At 45.4% G+C, this 27,121-nt stretch overlaps 1 protein-coding gene across 1 annotated transcript; it reads right to left on the bottom strand.

Annotated features, from left to right (window-relative positions):
- Window positions 1–419: 419 nt before the first annotated feature.
- SLC8B1 (solute carrier family 8 member B1) lies at window positions 420–25,586 on the bottom strand. Its single transcript, XM_083478972.1, has 15 exons — window positions 24,610–25,586; window positions 22,286–22,438; window positions 20,588–20,640; window positions 19,967–20,024; window positions 18,949–19,054; window positions 18,552–18,719; window positions 17,075–17,182; window positions 16,438–16,494; window positions 15,132–15,262; window positions 12,867–13,008; window positions 12,095–12,216; window positions 10,584–10,737; window positions 8,938–9,018; window positions 7,549–7,613; window positions 420–7,010 (listed from the first exon to the last, which is right to left on the bottom strand). The coding sequence occupies exons 1-15, from the start codon at window positions 24,769–24,771 to the stop codon at window positions 6,813–6,815; spliced, it is 1,758 nt and encodes a 585-aa protein (XP_083335098.1). The 5' UTR covers window positions 24,772–25,586; the 3' UTR covers window positions 420–6,812.
- Window positions 25,587–27,121: the final 1,535 nt, after the last annotated feature.

Genomic DNA, 27,121 nt, shown 5'->3' with positions numbered 1-27,121 from the left:
TTTATCAGAGAAATGTTGGAGGGTATGGAGTTATGCTACCAAGGAGATAAGTCATCCGAAGTTATGCTACCAAGGAGATAAGTCATCTGAAGGCAGCCCTGTATAGTTTTATGGTTTTTAATATATGTTGGAAGCCACCCAGTGTCTGGAACAACCCAGATGGACAGGGTTTAAATAAAAAAACTATTATGGAATAGGACATACTTATTTTCATCAGAGAAATTCTGGACTGTATGCTGATGCACAACACACTATTGATGGTTTGCATACTCCTTGCACATAAATCCTCTTTCAGCGTTGGAACTGTGGTAAAAGTGAGGTGCGTGGCCTGGACAAACTCCTGAGGACCGGAGAGAGGTTTGATTTGGCCTCTAGCATTGAAGTTCCCCAGCCCCAGTACAGCACTGAAGACAAGAAGAAGTAATTGCGTTTTGCCTTTATTAACATACCAGATGTTATGCTGTGCTGAGCAGAGAAAAGGGTTTAACAGGAATGGAGAGTACTGCATGTATTGGCACCTGATGCAAATGCCTGATATGCAGTTAAGTCTTAAGGTCGAAGGAGATTCCTTAGTATAGCAAGCAACGTTCAAGAAACCACTGGCTACTTTCCTTCAAAAAACCTGGCTGTGTATACTTTTAATGATGCACACAACTCATATCCATTTGGGTTCATGGTCCAGAAGTTAATTGCAGCAACTCTTGGCTTCGTATAATAACCCTAATCTCTGGCTCCCAGCACCAACAATTCATATAACAAAGCAATTTTTGCAACCCACTCCCCAAGGAGATTCCTCAAGCACAGCTTTCTCGCAGTTGTAAGGGAAAGAACAAAAAGAGCTGGCCAAAATCTGCTTAGTTGCCTCCAGTAGGTTTTTAAAAACAAGCAAATAGAATTGGCCACTCAAACTAGCCCTGTAACAGCTTATACCCATTATTATTCATAGCGATGGCTCAGGGCGAGTTCTCTCTTCAGTGTTATCGTTCTGAGGTAGATTTGTTAAATAGAGACAACACTTGTCCGAAGCTACACTTTGCTACATAAGACGAGAGAGGTTTTAAAAGTATGATCTCCCAAGCATCCATTACAATTAGTGGTGAGGACATGTGACCTGAAACAGAAGTTTGCTGTCGCTTAGCTTCCAACTTAGAAATGTGTCCTCTATTTGCCATTTTGGGATACAGCAGAATGCAGTGGGGATGAAACATTGGGTGGCAGAAAGCAGAACCACTGAAGTTAATGAACATACCTAACTTAGGTTGATTTCATTGGGCCTACTCTGAGCAGGAACTTCATTGAATACAAACCTCCCACCAAAAACAATAAATTTGCGTGGAGAGCAGCAATCGGGATTCCTTCGGGATTTCTACTACCATTATTTCGGGATTCTCCCAGCTGACAGATTTAAGAGCCTTTGTATACACTGACATAAAAGCAGCAAACCCTTCCAGCTTTCTGTCCTTCGACTACAGGCTGCCATTTGCACCAGCTGGTACCCTGGAGCAGCTATCAGGGCTCCATCAGCATCTGTCGGCAGTAATGTCTGCCCTGAGAAACCAGATGGGTAGGCAGCCATTTTAATTTCCCATGGTGCTACAGTGTAGGCATAGTAGGGACCCTATCGTAGAGCACTTTGCCAACCCTGTAGTGACTTTGTTTCTGGGTAATGGTTATATGTGATAATTTCTGCATAGGGTTTGCACAGACACAGAAGGATTCCTTGGCAAAACTCTTCAGAACGGAGAATGTTTCTACTTGAAGGTGCACAGAGCTTAAGAGCACAGAACAACTGAGGTACAAAACGGTTGCTATAAAACAAATTGGCAATGAAAATCACAGGGGGAGGAAATATTATAAAAATACAGATGTCTTTGTTACAATAAAATCGTCACCATGCAGATAAACACTCCAGTAATAAATCCTGTATGGTATACGTTTTGAATATGCCAAATACTTTCCACCACAAATGTCTTCCATCAATGGTGTCATGTAAAACAAAGAAAATGACAAATAGCTAAAAACATTTTTAAAACAAACAAAAAAACACCTACCAATCCAGGATAAACAAACAAGCAAACCCAACCCAACCTTGGTTTTGGCTCTTGCATACAAAACTTTATAGAGGACAAAAGACTTCAAAACTTCCTTTGAAAACATCAATCTTGAAAAAAACTGTCAATTTTCAATAAGTCCTAATTATGCTAATGCAAACTTCAGCCTTACCAAATGTCTGCATTAACTTGCAAAGTCTTGAGAAGGTTAAATTTGAATCAAAGCCTACTGGTATCAGCTTGTCATTATTTATCCAAGACACGCTGACATTTTTAAAGAGAACTAAATCACATTTATTTATTCATTTTCTTCCCAACCTTCACCCTAAGGTCCCTGGGAGGGTTACAATATTAAAACACAATTAAAAACATATTTAAACAACTTGCAATCATAAAAATAAGGTGGACCCTAAAAGTAATTTAGTTTCCCTGATGCTATCTTAGACCTTTGCAGACCTTTTGTTCTGAAATGTATTTGGCACATGTTGAAGAAGACTTTATAAGATTTGCCCTACTAAGTTCATTATTGGATGTTTCCTAAATATGATAAATTTTACTGTAATAAAAATTTATGTATTTAATCTATTCTCCCCCTTAACTCTCAGAATCCTTTTTAAAAAACACCTAAATACATTTTAAAACATCTTTAAAATTGCTGATGTTTCATCAAGTGATAAAATTTGTAGTTTGCAGGTACACCAATGTAAGGAATAAATGGAGTGTGATACCACTAAGAGCTTCTTCCCAATATATGAGTTTGTCTATTGTAGATGTGAGAAACCTTTAGCTCTTCAGACACACCTGAACTATAGCTCCCATCAGCCCTGGCAAGCATGGTCATTGGGCTAGGGGCTGATGGGAGTTGTAGTTCAGCGACAGCCGGAGGACCAGAGGTCGTCCCCCACCCCACCACCTGAGTCTATTGCTTCTAGTTAGTAACATTTAAACCTAATAGCGATACTAGTGAGATGGCTTCCTAGAGCAGGGATGGAGGAAACCAGTGGCCTTCCAGAGGCTGTTGGGACTTCAACTCCCATCAGGCCCTCACAGCACAGCCAGCAGAGAGGGATGATGGGAGTTGAGGTCCAGAAACACCTGGAGGACCCACAGGTTCCTTCATCCCCATCACAGAGAAACTCTTGGAAATGGATACAGTCATACCTTAGTTCTCAAATGGCTTTGTTGTCGAACAAATTGGCTCTGGAACGCCTAAAACCTGGAAGAAAGTGGTCCAGTTTTCGAAAGTTTTTTGGAAGCTGAACATCTGACGTGGCTTCGACTTGAGTGCCGGAAGCTCCTGCAGCCAATTGGAAGCTGCAGCTTGGTTTTCGAACAGTTTCGGGAGTCAAACAGACTTCTGGAATGGATTAAGTTCAAGAACCAAGGTATGACTGTATTCCCAAACCACAGACCATAAATACTAATTGAATGCCAAGGAACATACTTATGAGTAAAATAGCATAAGAGGAGCCTGCTGGATGAGACCAGTGGCATATCTAGTATAGCATCAAGGGCTACCCAGATGTCCCAGTGGGACACTGGCAGCCAGGACCTGAGCATGAAAGCACTTTCTGTCCTGTGGTTTCCTAGCAACTGGTATTCAGAAGCACCCTAAGTTAGCTGGATGGTGTTTGCTATCCAGTTTTCCTTTTGCCTTTGAGTTCTTGTGTTGCACAGCAGGACTTAAAGCACTGCCCATGTCCAGTTCCGCACCTCCAAAGAACCTACTAGCTGTAACCATTGAGACATTCTCTGTGGTTGTCCCATTGTGTCACTCTGAATGAGGCAAGTTAAAACAAGGTAGTGGGAAAAGTTTTAGGTTTCCAAACACTGATGAATGAAACATTCTGAGATCGGATACCAGCAGACAGAATTGCCCAACGGAGAGGAACCGGCAGGGCCCTTTTTTGAGGAACAGTGGGACAGGGGAAAGCTTTTTAGGACATCTTTGTCCAGACCCACCATCTGGGTGGATTAACCAAGCTGGCCACTGTGCAAGGCTCCCAGACTCCCTGTTGCTCAACACAGGAGCTGAAAAGCTTGTGTGATCCTGCAGCGCGTTGGTCAAGCGCTGATCCCAGGAACAAAACTGCCTTGTCATGCCTCTGCCTCCCAGGATGAAACTGACTGGAAATTAGCAGCGAATCAGCAAATCACACGCAGCAAGATGCACTTGTGCAAACTCCGCTTACAATTTTGTCGGCCCAGAATGAAACAAAATAAAACGGGTTTGCTGCAAAAATGTGTGTGTGGGAGGGGAGTGACAATAACACAGCAGGCCACAACACACACAAGTGCCTCAGGTTGTGCAAACATGCTCATGATGCCACAACTTCTGCAGTTGTACCCAGGGCTATGGTCTGAGTTCTCAAAGGGCATCATTTCCAACTCCCCAAAAATCCTCCAGAGAACAAAGCAGTTAATAGTGCAATCCGATCCATGTCTATGTAGAAGTAAGTCTTAATTCAATGGGGCTTGTTCCTAGGTAAAATGAGGTTAGGACTGCAGCCTTAATGATTCAGCCAGCATTCCTCCTCGCTTTTTGAATGGAAATGATCAAAGGCTGGGGTGTTTCAGACGCCCAGATATTCTTAAAGGAATGTCTCTGAGCACGTCAAAAGATATAAGCAGCTGCATCCAACACCAGCTCTACTGAAAGCAGCCCCATTGAAATGAATGGAGCTAAGTAAGTTCTGTCTGATGACTTCAACGGGTCTACTTCTGTGCAGATGCAGCCTTGGATATGAAAGCCAAGAAGTTTCCTGGCACAATAGTGAAGGGGTGGTGGGGAGAGGCCAAGAATAAATACGTTTTCTGAAAGGCAGAAAAAGGCATCCAACGTTCCTAGTGAGAGTTGTGGCAGAAACCAGAAACGACACACAAGTTTGGAGGCCAGAAACTCATGAGCATGGAAAGTGGAATAGCTATGGCACCCTTGCATTTAGACCACATCTGGCAAAAGAGGGGGGTTTGGGGGGGCGCACGAAATACTGACCAAACCCATTTGCCAGACAACAACCACATTAACACCATTCACTTAAAGCACTACGATACCACTTTAAACAGTTATGGAGCCCCCCCCCCAAAGAATTGTATTAAGAGTACTGAAAGTTGTGGGGAGGCTCTTATTCCACTCCCAGAGCTACAGTTCCCAAGTTTCCCTGGGAAGAGGAATTGACTGTTAAACCGCTTTCAGAATTGTTGCTCTGGGGGGGGGGGGAATAGGGGGTTCTCCTAAGAACTTTTAGCACTATTAACAAACTACAGCTCCCAGAATTCTTGGGGAAGCCATGACTGCTTAAATGTGCCACCATAGTGCTTTTAGATGTGTGGTGTGTGAATTCGGGTAGCGAATGGGAGCATTTCTGCTGAAGCCACTACAACGTTGCAGCCTGGGATTGCTCCTGTTCCAGCCTCTAGTCCATTCCCATGTTTTCCATCCCACTTCCAAAAAACTCGCAGCACTCAGTGACCACCAGTGACATTCAGCTGGGCTGCCTGCAGTCATGGGGACCCCTTCGCAACCAGCAAGGAGGTCTGGGTAACCACTGTTATCTCTTCAATGGGGTTGGTCCATGAGAGATCACCACATTAAAGGGGGAAAAAATACATTAACTACTAAATCTCAGTTTTGCTTAAAATTGCTGTACCCTTTCACTCCAACTGTAGAACATCTGTGCTACCGACTCTCAAACTTTGGAACTGTTGAAATATATACAACAAAAAATTAATCCATTTGAGTTGGGTGACTCAAACTGGGTCTTTAAACCCGAAAATGTTAAGCAATGTGGATTAAAGTCATTTCAGGGGCCCCTCTGCGATTAGGGGCCCTGGAACTTAAGCTTCACTAGTTTCATAGTACAGTTGTACCTTGGAAGTTGAGCGGAATCTGTTCCGGAACTCCATTCGACTTCCAAAACGTCCGAAAACCAAGATGTGGCTTCTGATTGGCTGCAGGAAGCTCCTGCAGCCAATTGGAAGCCGCGGAAGCCCTGCTGGATGTTCGGCTTCCAAACATAGTTTGCAAACCGGAACACTCACTTCCGGGTTTGCGGCGTTGAAGATCCAAAATGTTCAAGAACTAAGCTGTTCGAAAACCAAGGTACGACTGTAGATCCGCCCCTGGAACTCACTGCTGGATACTGGAAATAAAAGGGTGTTGTGTGCATGGCTTTTTTTTAATGCAATACCTCTTAGTTGTAAATTTGCAGTTTCCAACCGAAACTTGAGAAAACCAAGAGCCACAAGCAGTACATACTGGGAGCAGTATGCTTTACCATCTTTCAACACAGACGGGATCTAAAAACCACTCCTTGCAGAACCCATCCCCAAAAAACCTGACAATGTTCTTTTCTTTTTTTTAAAAAAGCTTTTGTTTAAAACCTAAATAATGCCTTTCCTTATAAGAAAAGTTAATACTGATTGGGGGAACCGATGGCCTGTCCCCAAGGCCAAATGATCCCTGACTTATAATATAGGTCTTTAAACGCAGGTGGCACAAGACCGCAGCAACCTAACAACAGCTTGCCCGGGGCTCTGCGTAAGTTTCTGAGGTTTGAGTTGTGGTCTTGCTTCCCTCCGAGCAGTGGGTAACAGTCAAACCTGACAACCAGGTCCCTATGGGCACTCGCCAGGGGGGTGTGCTTGTTGCAAGGCACTGTCTTCAAGTAGAGCAGCTCGGTCGCAAGAGGGGGACATTTGCAACCCCATCACCATTCCGCGATAACGTCAGAAGGAGGTCCACCATGAGAGATGTCTTCTTCAGATGGAGGCAAGCCGGATCACCCTGAACTCCGTCAGCAGCGCAACAGTCAGGAAGACCAGGTAGTAGACGATGAGGCAGCAGCCGTAGCCGTGCCCCAGATGGAAGCACTGAGCGGGCACAGAGAGGAAGGAGAAGATCAGGCTGAGGCCCAGCGCGCCGGCCAGGATCCACACCAGAAGGCCCTCGGATTCCAGCTGCAAAGGGGAGACCGGAAAAGGGGAGTGAGCACACCAGATGCCATGGAGGACAGGACTAGACCTAACACAGGACAGCTAAAGTGGGCAACGGCTGTGGCTCAGTGGTAGAACATCTGCCTTGCATGCAGAAGGTCCCAGGTTCAAAGCCCGGCATCTCCAGGTTGAGCTGGGAAAGACTTCCTAGTTTCTGGAGAGATGCCGCCAGCCAGTGTAGACATTACTGGAATAGATGGGCCGACTCAGGGTAAAGCAGCTACCCAAGTTGTACCCTCCAGATGTTGTTGGGCTACATCTCTCATCATCCCTGACTGTTGGACATGAACATGGCCAGCCTGTCTTCAGCTGTCTATGCTCTGGTGAAGACTACTGCAATGCACTGTACTTAGGGCTGCCTTTGAACCATCAATCGTCCATGACCATTGACCATGCTGGCTGTGGGCTGATGGGAGTTGGGAGTCTGACAGCATTTGGAGGAATGCAGGTCTGTCCCACCGCCCCCGAGTGGAAGGAGAAATGGCAATGAGAGCGTCTGTACCCTCACGACTAGCTTGCTGCTCGTCATCTGAAGGAGGCAGCCGAGTCCAACGCCAACGAGCATATCTGCCGGCAAAGTTCAGGAAGAAGAAGTGGAGTTTGGATTTGATATCCCGCTTTATCACTACCCGAAGGAGTCTCAAAGCGGCTAACATTCTCCTTTTCCTTCCTCCCCAACAACAAACACTCTGTGAGGTGAGTGGGGCTGAGAGACTTCAGAGAAGTGTGACTGGCCCAAGGTCACCCAGCAGCTGCATGTGGAGGAGCGGAGATGCGAACCTGGTTCACCAGATTACGAGTCTACCGCTCTTAACCACTACACCATACTGGCTCTCTTAGGAGACAATCTGGCCAGGAAAAGCAATCAATCAGTGACCGGCTGTCCTCCCTTCTCTCCCCAGTCCCACAGAGGCAATGGACCTAGCCAGCAAACCCAGGCTGAGAGCAAATTCACGCAAGGAGTGGATGTGAAATTGAGCCAGCTGGCTTCTTGCTGCTGGAAGCCCCAGGCACTGGTTTGTAACACAGCAAGCAAAATCCACTGACTTTCTCTGATGAAGGCACACGGACCTAGGATCTACGTGCAACAGTTTGTCCAGGGCAGCTTCAATGGAACCTCCCCATCCAGAGGCAGAATACCTCTTGAGCACATTTATTCTCCTACAAACAGGAGACTGGGGGGTACTGCCTCCACTGTTCTGCTCATGAGCTTCCCAGAGGGATATGGCTGATCAAGAAGGCACCTGACTAAATGGGTCCGATGCAGCAAGACTCTTTGCGTGAGAATTGTAAGAGCGAGAAGCCTATAGAGCCAAGGATAAACCCTCTTTGGGCATTCAGCTTGCGTACACAAGGGCAAAAGGAGGAAACATGCAGAGATCTTTCCTAATTCTACTTAATTCAAGAGGGTTCTGGAAGCTTCCCTGTGTGAAAAAAGCAAGCAGAAGGTTCATGATGTTTGGGTTATTCCTTCAGAGAAGCTGAGTACAGCTGGCTTAAACTGGTTCTGCTATCTCTTCTGTGTCAAGGTCATGCTGACTATAAAAGTCTCTCTCTATCTCTCTTTCCTTCGATCTCTCTTTCCTTCTGGTGTGGTGTTCTGTACATAGTATGCTTAGTGTTAAGGTTTAGACTTATTATAAGTTATTGTAAGTTTAAGTTAAGTCTGCTGCAACTGGATTTCTTATGGACAGTGCCAATCCTGAATGTATTGGATTTGTGACCATTATGCTCATTTGCCTTCAGTAAAGCTCTGCTGGATGAAATACTAATTGCCTCTAGTCTATTTTTTGGGAATCCCGCAATGTGTTTAAGTTTTTACTCTGCTAACTATACATCTGGAATCTACTCTGGGTCAATACTGAGTAGAGTTTCAATGACACAAGGATACTGAAGATGATGCCACCAAAACAGGCAGAAAAGGCCATGCGGGGGTATCCCTGCCGAGCCATCGTGAGGTCTGAGAAGGTGTCTGAAAGACAAGTAAGGGGGAAAGGGGGGAACACACATCAATATATATTAACTTTAGCTCCCAAAGATTGAATTTGTTGATGCAGGTTCATTTTGTGGGGAGGAAACAGTGTCAGGGTGGGTTCCCAAACTTGGGTCTTCAGCTATTTTTGGACTACAATTCCTATCGTCCCTGACCACGGGTCCTGCTAGCTAGGGATGAGTGCCTCATAGGCTTAGGAAACGGTTTTCAACCAGGCAAGTTTTTGCCATCTGAGCCCAGTATTGTCTACACTGACTGGCAGCAGCTCTAATGCAGCCTCGGTCAGAGGAGACCCTTTTCCTGTCTAACCCTTTTAAGCTGGAGAGGCCGGGGGTTGAACCCGGGACCTTCTGCATGCAAAGCAGATGCCCTGCCACTGCACTACGGTGTTTTCCCCATCAGAAAGCTGTGCTATACGTGCGGTCTGTTTGTGGGGCTTCCCAAAGGCATCCGATTGGCCAACTGGGTGAAAAGGATGCTGGGACTGCATAAGCTGCTTGACTGATCTGTCATGCAGCCCATCATAACCAAAGCAGAGCTATTCTGAATTGGTGATGGGTCACTAACTTAGAAGGCTTCTTTTTTTAAATGAAATGGTGGTGCAGGGATTAGACAAAATCACAGAGGAAACAGGCTGTCAGGTATGTTTATATTTATATCCAACCTTTCCTCCAAGGAGCTCGAGGCATAACAACAACAACAACAACAACAACAACAACAACAACAACAACAACAACTGCTATTTCACAATGTAGTTCACAAAATGTATATACCACTTGAATTGAAAAACAAACGAACAAATCCCAAAGCTGTTTTTTAAAAAAGAAATTACTTCTTCTTATTAAGTAATTTCTTTTTGCTCTATAAGATGCACTTTTTCCCTCCTAAAAAGTAAGGGGAAATGTGTGTGCGTCTTATGGAGTGAATGCAGGCTGCACAGCTATCCCAGAAGCCAGAACAGCAAGAGGGATTGCTGCTTTCAATGCACAGCGATCCCTCTTGCTGTTCTGGCTTCTGGGATTCAGAATTATTTTCTTCTTGTTTTCCTCCTCCAAAAACTAGGTGCGTCTTATGGTCTGGTGCGTCTTACAGAGCAAAAAAACCCCAGTATATACATTTTGTGAACTAAATTTTGAAATAGCTGTTGTTGTTATTAATTACCCACTCTTCAGTCCAAGGCCTGGTTAAAACAATTTAAGCACTAGGTTAAAACAGTTTAGAACAATTGACAATCACAAAACAAGGCTGTTTTTAAGAATATACATCTCAAAATTTCAAAAGCCATGGTAAAGAGGTATGTGCTTCTCCCCCTCTCCATTTTAGCCTAACACCCACCCTGCAAGGTAGGTTTGTGACTGGTCTAAGGGACGCCCAGTTGCTGGGTATAAAAGCAGCAGGAGGGGGCTATTGTTCCTTTTTCCTGCTCTAGGGGCCTCCACTGCTTGTAAGTGACTGTGGGCCTCCTCGGGGGTAGGGTAGGATATAAATGCAATACATACATAAATGCCCAAGGCCTCTTTCCTCACCAGACCCCAAGTGCTCACCTCCAATGCTGTTACCCCAGGCCAGCAGCGTCAGCCCCAAGACAGTGTTGCTCAGTCGGAAGATCACTCCCAAAGTCCTTAAGACGTTCACCACCTCTGTGGCAGCAGCGTTGATCCACATGGCGCTGACCAGGAAGCCCAGGAAGGCAAATAACTGTTGTGGCATCATGAGAAAAAGATTGGGGTGGGGGGGGAGGTCAAGGAAGTAGAGAACTGTCAACAAGGGCCTTCACAAAGCCACCTTTCCTTTGTTGTCAGGGGGCAACAAACATCTAACCCCTTGGTTGTGTCTGGCTGTTAAATGGGCTGCTGCCATATATGTGGCAGTAAACCTGCATCGCCTGTTTTATTCTATCTGTAAACCCACAGAATACGTGGTACAGTAAGCCCACAAATTTATGTGGGGTTTACATTCCAGGGATCATGCCTGAAGCCAAAACTGCATATACTGGCCCAGTATACCTGAAGGAGTGTCTCCACCCCCATCGTTCAGCCTGGAAACTGAGGTCCCACTCCGAGGGCCTTCTGGCGGTTCCCTCACTGCAAGAAGCCAAGTTACAGGGAACCAGGCAGAGGGCCTTCTTGGTGGTGGCACCCACCCCGTGGAACACCCGCCCATCAGATGTCAAGGAAATAAACAACTATCTGACTTTTTAGAAGACATCCGAAGGCAACCCTCTTTAGGGAACTTTTTAATATTTGATGCTTTATGGTGTTTTTAATATACTGTTGGAAGCCACCCAGAGTGGCTAGGGAAACCCAGCCACATGAGTGGGGTATAAATAATTATTTTTTTATTATCATTATCATTACTACAGTGGTACCTCGGGTTACAAACACCTAGGGTTACAAACATTTCAGGTTACAGACTCTGCTAACCCGGAAGTAGTACTTTGGGTTAAGAACTTTGCCTCAGGATGAGAACAGAAATCGTGCGCCGGTGGCACGGCGGCAGCAGGAGGCCCCATTAGCTAAAGTGGTACCTCAGGTTAAGAACAGACCTTCAGAATGAATTAAGTTCATATCCAGAGGTACCACTGTATTCCCAAAACACACGGAGTTCAGTGGCAGGTGAGATTTCTAAAGTCCTATTTCCTGGATGCCTGCCCCCTTTCAGCCCTCTTTCTCTTAAAAAAATATTTTTTTGGGTCAAGTGTGTAAAAGCTGAATGCGCACAAATAAAATATAAATAAATTGTGAGCTTACTGTATTAAGGTATGATTTACTCAGAGAAGACCCATTGAAATGAACATGACAAGGGGCACATTTGCAACAAGCATTTATAAGGCACTATGATGCCACTTTACACAATCATGGCTTCTTCCCCCCAACAATACTGGGAGCTGCAGTTTGTTCAGGGTGCTGAAAGTTATTAGGAGACACCACCACCCCTATCCCCTCCTCACAGAGCTACAATTCTGAGAGTTCCCTGTGAAAAGGGACTGATTGCTAAACCACTCTGGGTGCAGGATGAAAAGGTTCACGAGAGAGATTTGAGGAATGGTGCTCACCCAGTGATATCGGGGTGGCTCTTCGTTCCTCGTAGTGCAGAAGATGACAAGAGCCAAGGCAGCCCCCAGGAGGACCACCAGGCCCCAAACTGGGAAGACCCCGTGGATTTTGTGAAACCCATCTGTAAGAGAGCAAGAGAATGGAGACACTAAGTTAGCCTTCTTATATTCAACGGGGTTGATTCAGTCCTGTAATTTGAAATGGGGAGGGTGGTGTTGGGGTCAGCAAACTTTTTCAGCAGGGGGCCGGTCCACTGTCCCTCAGACCTTGTGGGGGGCCGGACTCTCTCTCTCTCTCTCTCTCTCTATATATATATATTTTGGGGGGGGGAATGAATGAATTCCTATGCCCCACAAACAACCCAGTGATGCATTTTAAATAAAAGCACACATTCTACAAATGTAAAAACACCAGGTAGGCCCCACAAATAACCCAGAGATGCATTTTAAATAAAAGGACACGTTCTACTCATGTAAAAACACGCTGATTCCCGGACCGTCCGCAGGCCGGATTGAGAAGGCGATTGGGCCAGATCCAGCCCCCGGGCATTAGTTTGCCTACCCATGGCTGATGGAGTAATGATGAACAATGGAGTAATGAAGGAGTAACAACATGCATTCATACATCACTTTAAGTGGCCCAAAACGCTTCGGCAGCAGCCTTACACCACGTTAGACTGTACCCTTGTTCAAGCATTCTCTACAAATACACAAAGGGCAAAAAGGGAATCAAAGGGCCACATTGCCCTTGGGAGGAAAGACGGGTGCTTACATGTGCCCGACTTCAGCGTGAGGATGCAGACAAGGGGCCCAGTGAGGAGGTGAAGGCAGTTCAAGGGCCGCCTCCAGTTCTGATCTTCCCTGTCAGGGTCCACAATGGGCACAGTCAGCAGTAGCACAAACTCCACTGGCAGCTGGGGAGGAGAGAAAACGGGGGGTGGGTGAAAGTGCTATATAACATGTGGAGGCGATTGCCACATCCGCATAAATGGGAATATCAAAGGCCGGGACTTTCTGGTGCCTTTTTAAAAATTCAAATTTGTTATTTAATTATTTAATTAAATTGACTGTTAAAAAAATTAATAAACCTCAAAGTGGTTTTTAAAAAATAATGACTAAAACAATAAAAACACTTAAAAGCAACAATTTAGTAAAACAACAACAATTTAAACATTCAAAGAATTAAAATCAGCAAATAACAAGCTAAGCCACATGTCAGCATTCTAGATAGCTAGATAGGCTTGCCTTGAAATGTTTTTTAGCAGGTGCCTAAAAGAGTAGAGTGAAGGTGCCTGCTTGATACAAATAGGCAAAAATTAATGTTTTTAAACAATGTTTTTAATAACAATAATCAGTGTTTTTTTCTGGGGGTACGCATACCCCTAAATATTTTGTGAATTTAAGTTTGGCCTCATTGAGGGGCAGTATTTCAATATGAGTAGGAAAATGAGAGTATCCCTAAACATTTTCTTTATAGAAAAAAGCAGTGAATAAATAAATAATAATAATAATAATAATAATAAGAAGAAGAAGAAGAAGAAGAAGAAGAAGAAGAAGAAGCCTATCTGAGTTGCCCCAGCTATTCTGGGTGGCTCCCAACAAAATACTAAAAATACAACATCAACCATAAAATAACTTCCCTGAAAAGGGCTGCCTTCAGATGTCTATCACAATAAAGGTAGGGGGGTAAATACAAACATGAATTAAAATTCATATGTATAGACCCAACGGTGGCCCAAGTAATCTGTCACGCCTGGAGTCTACCCACTTCTGGCCTAGGGGCAAAGATGGAGGACTTGAGGAGTCCAAAAATATACTGAGTAGAGGACACAATTCCCACCAGCCCATTCCAGTTACGGCCAAGAGACAGGGAAGGGCCGCAGGTTCCTCCATCTCTGGCCAAGGTTCCCACACAACTGTCATCATCAATGTCTAGTCTGTTATTTTATGCTGAGGTAACTTCTGTGCTGTTTCATGCATGTCACAAGGGACACGCAAAAGCCACCAGAAAAGTGAAGTGGTTGTGATACCGTCTGCAGACCCTTTACACCTCAGAGACCATGGGTGTGAAAGTTGGACTTTAGGCGGTTGTTCACTGCCGCCAGCCATGAAGCAACCTTCTCCTCAGACAAGAGCTTCACAGACTGGGGTGGGGGGAAGAAGGGAGAATAGTGGAAGTAGAAATGTCCCAGTGTGAGGGACATGAGGCTCAGGCCACATTCACACTATGATACCACTTTAAACAGTCATGGCTTCCTCCAAAGGATTCTGGGAGCTGCTATTTGTCAAGGGTTTCTGGAGATTGTAACACTGCGAGGGGTAATACTACAGTTCCCAGAATTCTTTGAGAGAAAGAGCGCATACTTCGGAGGTGCTTTAAATGTGGACACCACATTCACACATCAAACATTTAAAGCGCCATGATACCACTTTAAACATGGCTTCCCCCAAAGGATTCTGGGAGCTGTTGTTTGTTAGGTGCCCTGAGAGTTGTTAGCAGCTCTCCGAGGGGAATAGGGTGACTCATATTTGAGTTGTTTTGTTCGGTATTATTGTACATGTTTGTGCAAAGTCCGTTTCTGTTTTTGTTTTTTTTTTATAAAATTTTTATTGGTTTTACAAATTTTTTAAGAAAGACAAACAAACACTTAAAATGACAAACATACACGTATAGTTTCAAACCTATTTTCATAAACCTCTTTTCTTAGACTTCCCCATACCCCCCCTCTCTGCATCCCAATGTCCATAATTCAACTAGCAACTCCCAATTGTTACTTTCCAATCTCTATCGTGTTAGTCCTCTTTTATATTCTAACCTTATATCCCTGTACCCCTTTGTTTCTGGAAACCACAACATTTTAACCTTCATTAAGTTTATAGTAGTCCTTAAGATAGCTTTTAAATTTTCTCCATTCTTCTTCCACCGTCTCTTTTCGTTGGTGCAAAGTCCGTTTCTGAATGCTGGTCACTGGCTGAGATAAATAAATTGATGGAAGTAAAAAAAATAGAAAATAAAAATGCATTTAAAGAGAGTAACCTTGCAGATCTTGAGCAGCCGCCAATAGCAGGGCTTCCTCCTCCACTTTCGGTAATCCAGAGGATTCAAAGAGTGTGTCAGAATCTGGAGGGTGCTCTCTTCTGAAGGCAGCAAAGGTCGGTATTCTTCCCCTATGCGCAGAGAGAGGGTAAAGTGAGATAGATAGAGCCGGCCCAGAAAGGAGAAACTGACAGAGCTGTCAGCCGATTGGAAAATGTTTGCAGGGAGGGTTGCACAGAAATTTTATTTATGTGTGGAGGAGGTTGCAGAGCTATCAAAGTCATTCCCCCCAGTCACACACATTCAGCACACAGCAGGAGTTGTTCTACGTGCAAATGGTTGCAGAGCCCCAGTCAGGATGCATGCACAGAATTCCTTCCGACGCATGTTGAATGTGCAGGCACTGGGAGATTACTGGATCATGGGGCAATGGGGGGAGTACACACTGCCCCCCGCAAAAAAATAATTTCTATGCATGGAGGGCTGTTTTATCACCTGCCTCATGACCCATGAAATTTAAAACAAAATTTGCGGACTGCCAAACACCTTAATATAGGCTGAGAAATAGAGCAAAGATGGTCCACAAATGAAAACCATACTTTTAAAATCATCATCATCATCATCATCATAAAATAGAAATATATATAAAAAATTGTCCAGTGGCACCTTAGAGACCAGCTAAGTTTGTTCTTGGTATAAGCTTTTGTGTGTCACTGGACAATTTTTTTAAAAAATATATATTTCTACTGCGTCAGGCCAACACAGCTACCTACCTGAATAATAAAAGACATTCATCTTTATCGTTTTTGGCACCATCCCCTATTACAGTAACACACCAGAATTTAAAAAAAGCTTCAAGCAATAAGCTAGTGTTTTCTTAATACACAGGTCCCTTAATTATGATCATATCCTCCAACCAATGCATTAACTGAAACCTGTTAGCAAACAGTTAAAATTGTCAGTAGAGTTGGAATATCACTTCTTGTTTAAGGATGAATTCTAGATACAATGGAGATGTAAAAGATTTGTATCATTATGAAAGATGCAGGAGGAAATGATTAATAACAGGACCCACAAAGGGGAGGATGGGAGTCCAGGAGATTCCTTGGAATCTTGTTTTTATGGATCTATGTTCGATATATGACCTTAAAATTTTAATGTGAAAAACCAAATTATTTTATTTTATTTTATTTTTTAAAACCTGACTTAGTTTTGATCTTCTGATCAAAGGGTTGCAGCACTTGTCGTAAGAGTTGGTGCGTTATCTGTTCAGCCCTTGGGAGACACGGGCTCAAATGTGACTCACCGTATTCGCCTCCATTGGCGCTCGAAGTGTCCCCATCTTCAGAGTCTGTTGGCAGCTCTGCAGCAAGAAGAGGAGAGGAAAGAATAGTTACCGTGGTCCCTTGGTTCTCAAACTTAATCCGTTCCGGAAGTCCGTTCCGAAACCAAAGCGTTCCAAAACCAAGGCGCTCTTTCCCATAGAAAGTAATGCAAAATGGATTAATCCGTTCCAGACTTTTAAAAACAACCCCTAAAAGAGCAATTAAACATGAATTTTACTATCTAATGAGACCATAGAGCCATACAATGAAAGCAATAAACAATGTACTGCAGTCACACAATCAATCAGTAGCTGAACTGGGTTCCACACAGTCACAAAAACAAAACAAAAAGAGCCGCAAAAACAAAAACGCAAAATAAATAGCAAAACCAGACAGATCTCAGCGTAACACCCAAACTGGAAGCGTAACACTCAAAACAGAGCATGTTCGGCTTCCGAAAAAAGTTTGCAAACCGGAACACTTACTTCGGGTTTGCAGTGTTTGGGTTCCAAGTTGTTTGAATACCAAGGCATTTGAGGTACCACTGTATAAGGGTTGGGAGGGTCTGCATGCAAAGCAAGAGAAGGATTTCCCTACATGTCTCTTTGCACCCCTCACCTGGCTCTGCAGGGCTAGAAGGGCCCGGCCTCTCCCTCCGCTGCCTCTTGTGGAGCCACGTAGAGACGACGACCGTCAGGACGTAGAAGATGTAGAGACAGAGGTAACCTGCAGGGGAAGCCAACCCTTCACAACAGCCCGTTTGCCCTGCTCATCCTGCACCACCACACAATTTAACACAGGCCCCTGTCTGCGTACCCACTGTTACTTTTAGAGCACATCCGAAGAACATCCTTTCTCTCAAAGAATTGTGGGGACTGTAGTTCACCTGGTGGAATAAGGGTAATCCACAGCAATCCTTAATAAACTACAGTGCCCAGAATTCTTTGAGGGAAAGGATGTTTTCAATGTAGAGGTCCTAATCCTACCTACATTTAAGGCCCTATGATACTACTTAGAACAGTCATGGCTCCCCACCCCCAAGAATCCTGGGAGGTGTAGTTTGTTAAGGGTGCCAAGATATTCTTATTACCCTTTGAGAGGGGAATAACTCTCAGCATGTGCAATAAACTACAATTCACAGCTCAGAGAGAACAAGGCCAAATAATAGAATTGTGGAGTTGGAAGGGACCCCAACACTCATCTTGTCCATTGCTCTTGCAACCACTGCCAAAGAATCCCTGGCAGATGGCCATCCAACTTGTTTAAAATCCCTCAGTGAAGGAGAGTCCAAAACCTTCCAGGGTAGTTCATTCTACTGTTGAGCAGCTCTTAGCATCAAAATTTCTTCCTAATGTTTAGTCAGAATCTCCCTTTGAATCCACTGGTTCGGATCCCACCCTTTGGAGCAGCAGAAAACCAGCTTGCTTTTGATGGGCCTTCAAATAATTAACTAATTAATTAATTAACAACAACAACAATTTGTATACTGCCATAGATCTCAGGGCAGTTCACAACAACAACAAAAAATCACAATATAAAAAACACCTCTCAGTCCCCTATTCTCTATGCTAAACATACCCAACTCCCTCAACTGTACCTCATAAGGCTTAGTTTCCAGACCCTTGATCATCTTGGTTGCCTTCCTCTGCACATGTCCCAGCTTGTCAATATCCTTTTTAAAATGGGGTGCCCAGAACTGGACAGAGAAGTCCAGGTCAAGTCTGACCAAAACAGACTAGAGTAGGACTATTACTTCCCTTGGACACTAGAAACCTGTTGATGCAACCTAGAATTGCCTTAGCTGCTTTTTGCTGTTGTATCATACTACTGACTCATGTTAAGCTTGAGGTCTATTAAGACCCCTAGATCCTTTCTGCATGTACTGCTGTCAAGGTAGGTGCTGCCCCACCCCTGAATGTACATATATAATCCTGAGACCCTCCAGGTGCGGCTGGACTAGGACTCTGGTCATTTCCCGATTATCAGCTGCACTACTGGAGAAAGCCACAGGTTCCCAAACGCCCTGGGACTTAGAGGGACCTTTTGCCCGGGCTAGGATGGCACTCGCTTCCCTTGGCCCTTGATATATACTCACTCAGGGCCTCTGCCAGGCTGACCTCCTCAAAGTAGAGGGCCACAAAAGTGAGGAAGACAGCGACCATGTAGAAGATGGCATCCCTGAGGAACGGCCTGGAGGCCGCAGTGAACGGCCTCACCAGGGCTATGCCACCGGCTACGACGGTGGTGACAAAGATACCGGCACCTGGAGAAAAGGAAAGGAAGGGTAAGTTCCCACATAGCTGGAAGACTGGCAAGGCATGACTGCCAAGCAATCAGAGAGCCACGATCAAGGGCCTGCTGTTAGCACAGAAAGCCCTGAACCACTTAGGGCCAGGATACTTGGTAGACGGCCTTCTGCCATACAGAGCCAGGCAATCTTTATGATCGTTGGACAAGGCCCTGCTGGTCATGCTATGACTGGCTACACGTACCGAACAGCGCTCCAACAGCTAAGCCCGCTGTCCGCGGGTCGGAGAAAGCCACGACGGCGCTGAAGACGTCGGGTGCGCCATTCCCAAAAGCCAGGAAGGTGACACCATGAAGGAAAGGGCTAAGGAAGAAATGGAGACAGCGGGCCCAGTGGAGGGAATGGGCCTCATCCCAGGGCGTTGGCTTTGTTCTTTCAGATTTTGTGCGAGGCCAAAATTCGGCGCGGCCAACACCTCTCGCCCTTTGTTCTGCTCAACTCAGTACGCCACACTTGCAATGCCCTTCAGTACCCAGCGCAGGGCTTTGCAGTTGATAAAAAAACCACACCTTTTAACAGATTAAACTTGGGGTGGGAAATCTCAGGCCAAGGGGGGCAAAGGAAGTCCTTCAGGCATTATCTGGCCTTTGGGACTCTCCCAGGAACCGCACCACCAGCTCTGTTGTGTGCCCCACCCTCCCTGCCAAAGGATTTAGTGCCTGGCCGAAACTTTGGTGCCTGCCTGTCTGGCGAATGGAGAGGAATGTGCTGCTGTAGAAATCTCCCTGGCTGGTATGGGGCATACTGTAGAAAGGTCGGGAGCAGGGGTAGCCAGCATGGTCCCCTCTGGATGCTGTTGGGACTCCAGCTTCCATTAGCCTTGGGGTCAGCATGGCCAAAGACCAGGGATGATGGGAGTTGCAGTGCAAAATAAAAAACTACAGAGCACCATGTTGGCTACACCCTTGGGCTAAGGGGCCCATCTGATGCTCCGCCTTCTTTTTGCCTCTGGCCACGCCCACCCCTGGCATGTGGCCCTTGGGAAGTTGCCCATGTGAAAAAAAGGATTCTTCCACCTCTGGATTAAACCATCGCAATCCGGGCCGGGGAGGGGGGTTCAATTCACCATGTTCCTCCACCTGTTAGCAACAGACCACCCCTGGGTTAGATAACAGGAGACTGAAAAGACCCAATGAGCTTCCCCATTTTTCCACCCTTCTCTGGTGCCTCTGAGGACCCAGAACAAATTCACCAAAGGATACTGCAACATTGTGTGCCAGCTTCAGCTTGGTGGAGATGGCAGATAAGTTGGGGCAGAAGCTTAAGGGTGGAAGGAAAGAAAAAAAGGTTACAAGTTTGATGAAGAATATAGGAAGCTGGTTTTTTTCAGAGTCCCATTATTGGTTCTGTATTGTCCACACTGCAGGATTTCAGACTGAGGTCCCTCCCAACACAACCTGGAGACGGCCAAGGGGAATGGACTTTTGCCACTGAGTCATGCTCCTGCGACAAGGGGAGTTGCTCTTCAGGGGGGAAGAGTCAGGCCCAGTCTACATGAGGAGCAAACTACAGTTCCCAGGAATATTATTTGGGGGGGGGGGGAGCCATGCTTGTTAACATGGCAGAAGAGTGCTTTTAAATGCACGATGCAGATGAGTCTTGCGACTATTTTTTAGCAGCATGCACTTAATAATAATAAAATATGAATGAATGACAAACTGGAGAGGAAGTAGAGAGAACCATTTCTGAATGACAGCATCCCATTTCCAAATAGCCTTATATCCTGTTATGGCCCTTCCCCCCATTTGAAGGCTAGGAAGCCGCCTTTTAAAAACTTGCGGCGGAAGAGGAAGCGAGAGACACCCGGCGTTGCTGTTACTTACAATTTCTCGGCTGTGACCCCAAGGATGACAAAGAGATAAGCCAGCCACAGAGCCTGCGGGAAACCCAGAGACAATTCCAGTCATGAAAAAGCAGGGGGAAAGGGAAGGGCTCCAAAACATTCTGTGGCTTGAACAAAATGTTTTTCAAAAAACTGTACATAGTTCTGATAATTCCAAAGTCTCAATAAATCAATCAATCTGCTCCTGAACTTAAAACGCTCTTAGTACTCAGCTGCACCCTAAATTCTCAGAACAGGTGTCAGTCTGTTCCCTTTATCTTATATTTAATTGCAGAATACTAATTTAACTTGTTGCAGAACCTAATATAACCCTGGGTCAACTTCTGGGAGTGCAGGAAGCTGTTTTATACAGAGTGAGACCCACCAGGCCATCTAGCGTAGGATTATCTGCACTGATTAGCAGTGGCTCTTCCCCCAGTCCTACCTAGAGATGCCAGGAATTAAATATGGGGCCTTCTGCATGCAAAGCAGGTGTTCCAACGACTGAGCTGTGGTCATCACAAATAAACTCAACTTCCGATCCTTCTTCAGACATTTGGTATTGAACATGCCGATGCCAAGAACAGGCAGGCTAACTCTGTCTGCTAAGCATGACAGAGCTTATGTGCTCAGACACATATGACAGACCAATGTGCTCAGCATGCTCCCCCAATTTCTTAATTATTTCGTACACACACACACTCCACTTAATTGGGGGGAACCCCTTAAAGTGGTTTACAAAAAAAACACAAAACATTTTTTAATAAAATGATAAAACTGAAAACAGATCAAAACAAGCACACATTCTACATATCTTTGCAAGCTTGTCCAATTGTCATACAACTGATCAATTACTAGCCCAAAGGGGCACCTATGTATCTCCTCCATGGGGATAGGAATCCTGGTCAATAACAGTTCCCATTATTGATTAGATAGAATCATAGATTTGTAGAGTTGGAAGGGACCCCTTCCAACTGCCTGGTTCCCTGTAACCTCAGTTCTCGCAGTGAGGGAACTGCCAGAAGGCCCTCAGCTCTGAACCTCAGTGTCCACGCTGAACTATAGGGGTGGAGACGCTCCTTCAGGTATACTGGGCCGATGTCATTTAGGACTTTAAAGGTCAGCACTAACACTTTTGAATTGAGCACAAGATAACTCTCCCCTCCTGCGGCAACTGATATTCAGAGGAGTCAGGAGGACCTCATGACATCTCCCAGACTCTGCAGTCAACCAGCAACACAACTAAGAATCATAGAATCATAGAGTTGGAAGAGACCACAAGGGCCATCGAGTCCAACCCCCTGCCAAGCAGGAAACACCATCAGAGCACTCCTGACATATGGTTGTCAAGCCTCTGCTTAAAGACCTCCAAAGTAGGAGACTCCACCACACTCCTTGGCAGCAAATTCCACTGTCAAACAGCTCTTACTGTCAGGAAGTTCTTCCTAATGTTTAGGTGGAATCTTCTTTCTTGTAGTTTGGATCCATTGCTCCGTGTCCGCTTCTCTGGAGCAGCAGAAAACAACCTTTCTCCCTCCTCTATGTGACATCCTTTTATATATTTGACATCCTTTTATATATTTGGACATCCTTTTATATAGTTGACATCCTTTTATATATTTGAATATACTTTTATATACTAAGGGGGGCTCCTAAAATCCCTTCCCACCCACCCAGATTCCTCTACTTTGGTCCTTACATAGAGGGTCACTGCAAGAGGTTGAAGAGCAGCAGGGAAAACGCAGAAAGCTCCATTGAGGTAGTTGAGAAACCCGCCATCCATCTGGCAGTCTGGGTTGTTCCGGATGAAGAAGCAGCGCCTGGAGATGTTTTCCTTCCCCACTTCTCTGCACTGGAGGGACAAAAATAAAAAATAAAATTAAGAGACCAGAAATCCCACCGTGAGGGTCCAGTCACTGCCAATCATTTATTTACGGAGGGCCAACATGGCGCGGTGGTTGGAGAGTCAGATTTTGGACCTGGGAGACCAGGTTTCCAATCCCCGCTTGGCAGTGAAGCTAACTCGGCGACCCGTCTCTGCCTCTCAAGCCTACCTCGCAGGGTTGCTGTGAGGATACTACACGGGAGAGAGATGGGTGCATGCTGCCTTGAGTGTGCTGGAGGAAAACGGGAAACGTAAACGTACAGATAAATAAAAGTTAAGTCTGCTTTCATCTTGGTTAGGGCATCTGCCTTGCAGGCAGAAAGTCCCAGGTTTAAATCTCTCATCTCCAGGTATGGCTGGGGGAGAACCCTGGCTGAAGCTGCTGCCAGCTGGTCTAGATGGAGCAATGGTCTGGTTTATGGCAGCTTCCTAGGCTCCTGCTGTGTTCTCAGCCAAATCTACTGCATAGGGCTGTTGTTGTTGGGATTAAGTGAGGAAGGTGAGAACTATGTACGCCATCTTGGGCTCCTTGGAGAAAAAGGGGGGATATCAATCAATTAATCAATCAGTCAAAAAATAATAACAAATAAAATAAAAAGGCCCATAGGAGGGCCTAAGACAAAGGGGAATCTGAATCTGAATCCTTTTGCCCTGCTTGGGAGAGGCTCTCAAGGAAGAAAATGACAGAAGTGCCAACCTCTCTTCCCCAAGCTTTTTGCACATTTCACAGGTGAATTGATAATTTTAGATCATTTGGGATCTTAGAGGCCATCCAGCCCAACCCTCCACTCAATGCCAGAGCTATAAAAGAATGCCAGATGAAACTACAGCAGGAACTAGGAACAGGGGGAAAGGTGTTAACAGCGAACACCAACAGTTAGGAAACCAAGTTAGCATTTGGGTCCCGCAGTTTTGCAAAGAGCTAAACCACCACCTCGGATTGTTCCCAGGAGAGCACAGGAGGAGCAGCTGACAGACCCCAGAACGCTGGCATGCTGTGTTCCTGGCTGCCCAGCCCCATTATGAGGCAGGCTGCTGCATTCTACACCAGCTGAAGCTTCCAAACAGTCTTCAAGGGATGCCCACATAAAAGTGCAATGCAGTAGTTCAGCCCTGGGATGAAAGAGGACCACAGGGGTCCTCTTCAATGCATTCCTTCTCATACCATCCCTGAGAAGGGCTACTATAATACACATGCAGAACTACCCCCCAGCTTGGCTCCGAGTAGAGAGAGGCCAGGAGTCAGGACTAATTCGGATCTGGGCTTGCAAGATAAGGGTGGAAGGAGATCTATGGGGCAGGCCCTCCGGCTGCAGAGTGAAATAACCGGCTCTGCCACAAACAGGCATTCCTGGCTCCCTTCAGAAGCATTTTCACTGGCTGAGCAGGCTTGAGCTCAGCTAGGTGTCCTTGCTAGGCAAGGGCCGAGCCCCGTTCCAGTCATAACACAATGTCAATGAAGGCAATCTCTTTAGGATCTCCAAAATTCTGGGAGGCTTGCTGAAGAAACCCAAGTCACATTCACATCCTCCCTTTAAACCACGGTAATACCAGAGCTTTAAAGCTGTGGCTTCCCCAAAGACTTATGGAAAGTCACACTGAGAGTTGTTAAGAGGCTATTCCCCCTCCCAGAACTACAATTCCCAGAGTGCTTTAACAATCAATGCCTCTTCCCAGGAAACTCTGATCAAATCAAATCAAATCAAAATGTTTATTCGGCTTTACGCCCATCATAAAGCACAACACACAAAACAAATCAAATAAAACAGCAGTCTCGTACAAGCCACAAGTAATATAACACAATTCACAGCTCAAAAGGACAAATATTGGCAATTCAAAAGAAAAATTTAAGATTAAGGTTAAAAATTTAGGCACTACGCTAAAATCAATATCTGATGTCAATATCGAAAATTCTTATAACTATCAATAATCAGCTAACATTCCATTCCGTCTCTTGTACGAGAGGACGGCTGTTAGGAATTTAGCAACCTGTAGAGTAATATAAGGATCTACATCCTTATAAGGAAACTCTGATCCTTTTGCTTGGAGACTCCCTGTGGGGGCAAGCAATTAATAAATGCAAATAGTCAACCAAACAGCAATTTGGGTGGCTTCTTTCTGCCCCTTCGGCTACTCACGTCCACAGCTCGTCCTGAACTCAGGATCCTGTTGAGCTGTCCACTGGTGTCCAAGTGAAGAGAAGATGAGATCTTGGGGTCCTCTGAGCTATTGGGATATCCTACTGCGCTGGCCCCCTCGGCTGCCATGCAGGCCACCCCAAAGACCCAGAAAGTCCACATGGCAGCTGGCCAAATGTTTCTCCGTCCAGAACCGAAGAGGCCAGCCACCTTACAAAGCGAGGATGTCCACACTTTGTCCACGCTTTACGGCATCACCTGTCCGGGAGCCGGGGGTACGGAGAGAGGGGAGGGGAGTAAGAGAAGCCCCCCTGCTCCAACCAGCAGGAAATTTCACAAATTGCAGCCGTTGATGGAAATGGAGAAGTAGCCCCCTCTCCGTTCAGGCTGGAGAATTCTCTTGCAGCGGTTTCCCTTTGTGGAGAGAACTGGGACCTGGGGAGAAGCAAAAGGGCAAAAAAATGCTTTAAAACCAGCAGATCAAACCACCAAAAAGGTTTTCGCAACTACTAAGGGGAGAATCGATTTCATCAGAGAAGGTGAAAAGCTAAACCCTATTTTTTACATCACAGTGAGTCGGGGGGGGGGGGTTAAAAAAAGAGATCCAAGCTCCTTCTCAACCACCAGGGTGGAACACATATGAACATTTCAAAAAATGAACAAATTAAAAATTAGGGAGAAAAAGGAGAGGAAGAAAGAGAAATCATAGGAGTTACAGAAGGAAGACTCTGGAGAATGGCTGTTTCTGAGGGTCAGCAGCTGGCCAGTTCAACTTCCTTCTGCGCCCTTTCTCCCCCTGGAGCAAAGAGGCTGGAATTTGGAGGGTGTCAACAGAGACTCACTACATACACTGCCATTCCCCTAATTATATCTTTATATGGATTTTAATTATAAGCTGCTCTCTGGTCTAATCCTCTGCTGAAAAGCAGGGCATAAATAACTCATCTATTTCATTTATTTTAGCAAATGTGCATTTCAAAAGGAGCCAGGACCGCAAACACCTACGCAATTTAAAAAAATAAAAAATGCATATGAAAGCTGTTAAAGGACACAGTAAAACATCTAAAACAAATTTACAGATGTAACCAAAGCAGGTGTCTGGATAGGCCCTGCTGAAACAGGAAAGCCTGCCTAATGTCAATCAGCAGGGCGTTCCAAAGTGCAGGTGCATCCTTACAAGTAATAATTGCCCTTTCTGTTCCATCACTGTGAATCCCATTCCATGGTTCCAACTGGTGCTTACAGGCTATTTTAGCACAAAGCTTCTCCTCCGGTGAATCAGGAGACACCCTCTGGAGTAGGAAGGGTTAAAAAAATGTTCTGCCCAAGGGCCGTATTCTCTTCTGGGTGACCTGCCAGGGGCCACATGCATGCGGTGGGCGGGGCCAGAGGCAAAAGTGGGCGGAGTAACAGAAGTAAACCAACGCGAAGGCTGGCTTCTCAAAGAGGGTGAGGTTGGAAAGGGGTGTGGCCTGAGGAGGGAGAGGGGCGTGGCCTGCAAACAGTTCTGAGGGCCAGGTAATGTGGAAAAAAATATCCCTTCCCCTAAAAAAAGGTTCCAGTCCTCATCCTTCCTCATAAAAAGGGCTGATTTAAAAAGGAACACAGGAGGTTGTGTTGTCCCGAATCAGATCATTGGTCCACCCAGCTCATCGCTATGCAGTGAGACAGGTTTACCTGCAACATTTCACCCAGATGCAATCAAACTCTGTTGACACTAAAAAGCATCTTTTGTCGGGGAATTCCTTTCACCGCCACCTAGCTAGCAAGGTCCAAATTAGCATGAAACCAGGTGGTGTGGAAGGAGAGTGACAGAGGTCACAAAGCCAAATGATCCTGGAAATTCTGGAGGGTTTCTTTTTTTAAAAGAGAGAGAGAATTGTTATCAGCCACTTTGTTTACCCAGGCTGGCCTAATCCAAGATAAATAAGGGAGGGGATTTGAAAACCTGAAAACCTTTCCCCAGAAGAGGGAGTTCAGCGCATCAGCCCTCCTGTTCCTAACACTATTTTTAAAGCACCATCTTCTGCTCAGACCTCTGTTTACAGCCGGGGTGTGTTCCGGTACACCTTGGGTTTTATAACAATTTCTTGAGTTGATGAATCACATCTGCTTTTTCTCCAGCCGGTCAATTATATTTTTAGATAAAATGTGCAGATGGCTGAAACCTCAGTAGAAATGCCGGTTGTTTTCCCCCCTGTTGAGGAATTAAGGAAATGCAAAATAACTTCCTAATGCTTTAATAATGCAGGGGTAGTTCATCGAATCATACGATATATAGAGTTGGAAGGGACCCTAAGGATCATCTGGTCCAATCCCCTGCAATGCAGGGATAAGCCTGCGGGGATCAATCCTGCAACTTTGGCAATGCCAGCACCCTGCACTAACCAACTGAGCTATCCATCTTCACCTGGTGCTGTGCTGCGGCCCCAGTCGCCCCCTGACTATTGGTCATGCTGGCTGGATCTGATGGGAACTGGAACTGAGACACATCAGAAAGGCCACTGGTCCC

The sequence above is a fragment of the Podarcis liolepis genome, assembly GCF_965112155.1.
Source record: "Podarcis liolepis genome assembly, chromosome: 15".
Lineage (NCBI taxonomy): Eukaryota > Metazoa > Chordata > Lepidosauria > Squamata > Lacertidae > Podarcis > Podarcis liolepis.
The sequence above is the reverse complement of the archived record's forward strand: the minus strand, read 5'-3'. Positions and strand labels throughout refer to the sequence as shown.

Bases quoted from the DNA above. Each gene is read 5' to 3' on its own strand.
- SLC8B1 (XM_083478972.1), bottom strand. From the start codon at position 24,771: ATGTGGACTTTCTGGGTCTTTGGGGTGGCCTGCATGGCAGCCGAGGGG. The intron at 18,720-18,948 runs GTACGTGTAGCC...CCTTTTCTCCAG, and splicing joins AGCTGTTGGAGCGCTGTTCG to GTGCCGGTATCTTTGTCACC. The intron at 9,019-10,583 runs GTGAGCACTTGG...CTTGTCTTTCAG, and splicing joins CTGGGGTAACAGCATTGGAG to ACACCTTCTCAGACCTCACG.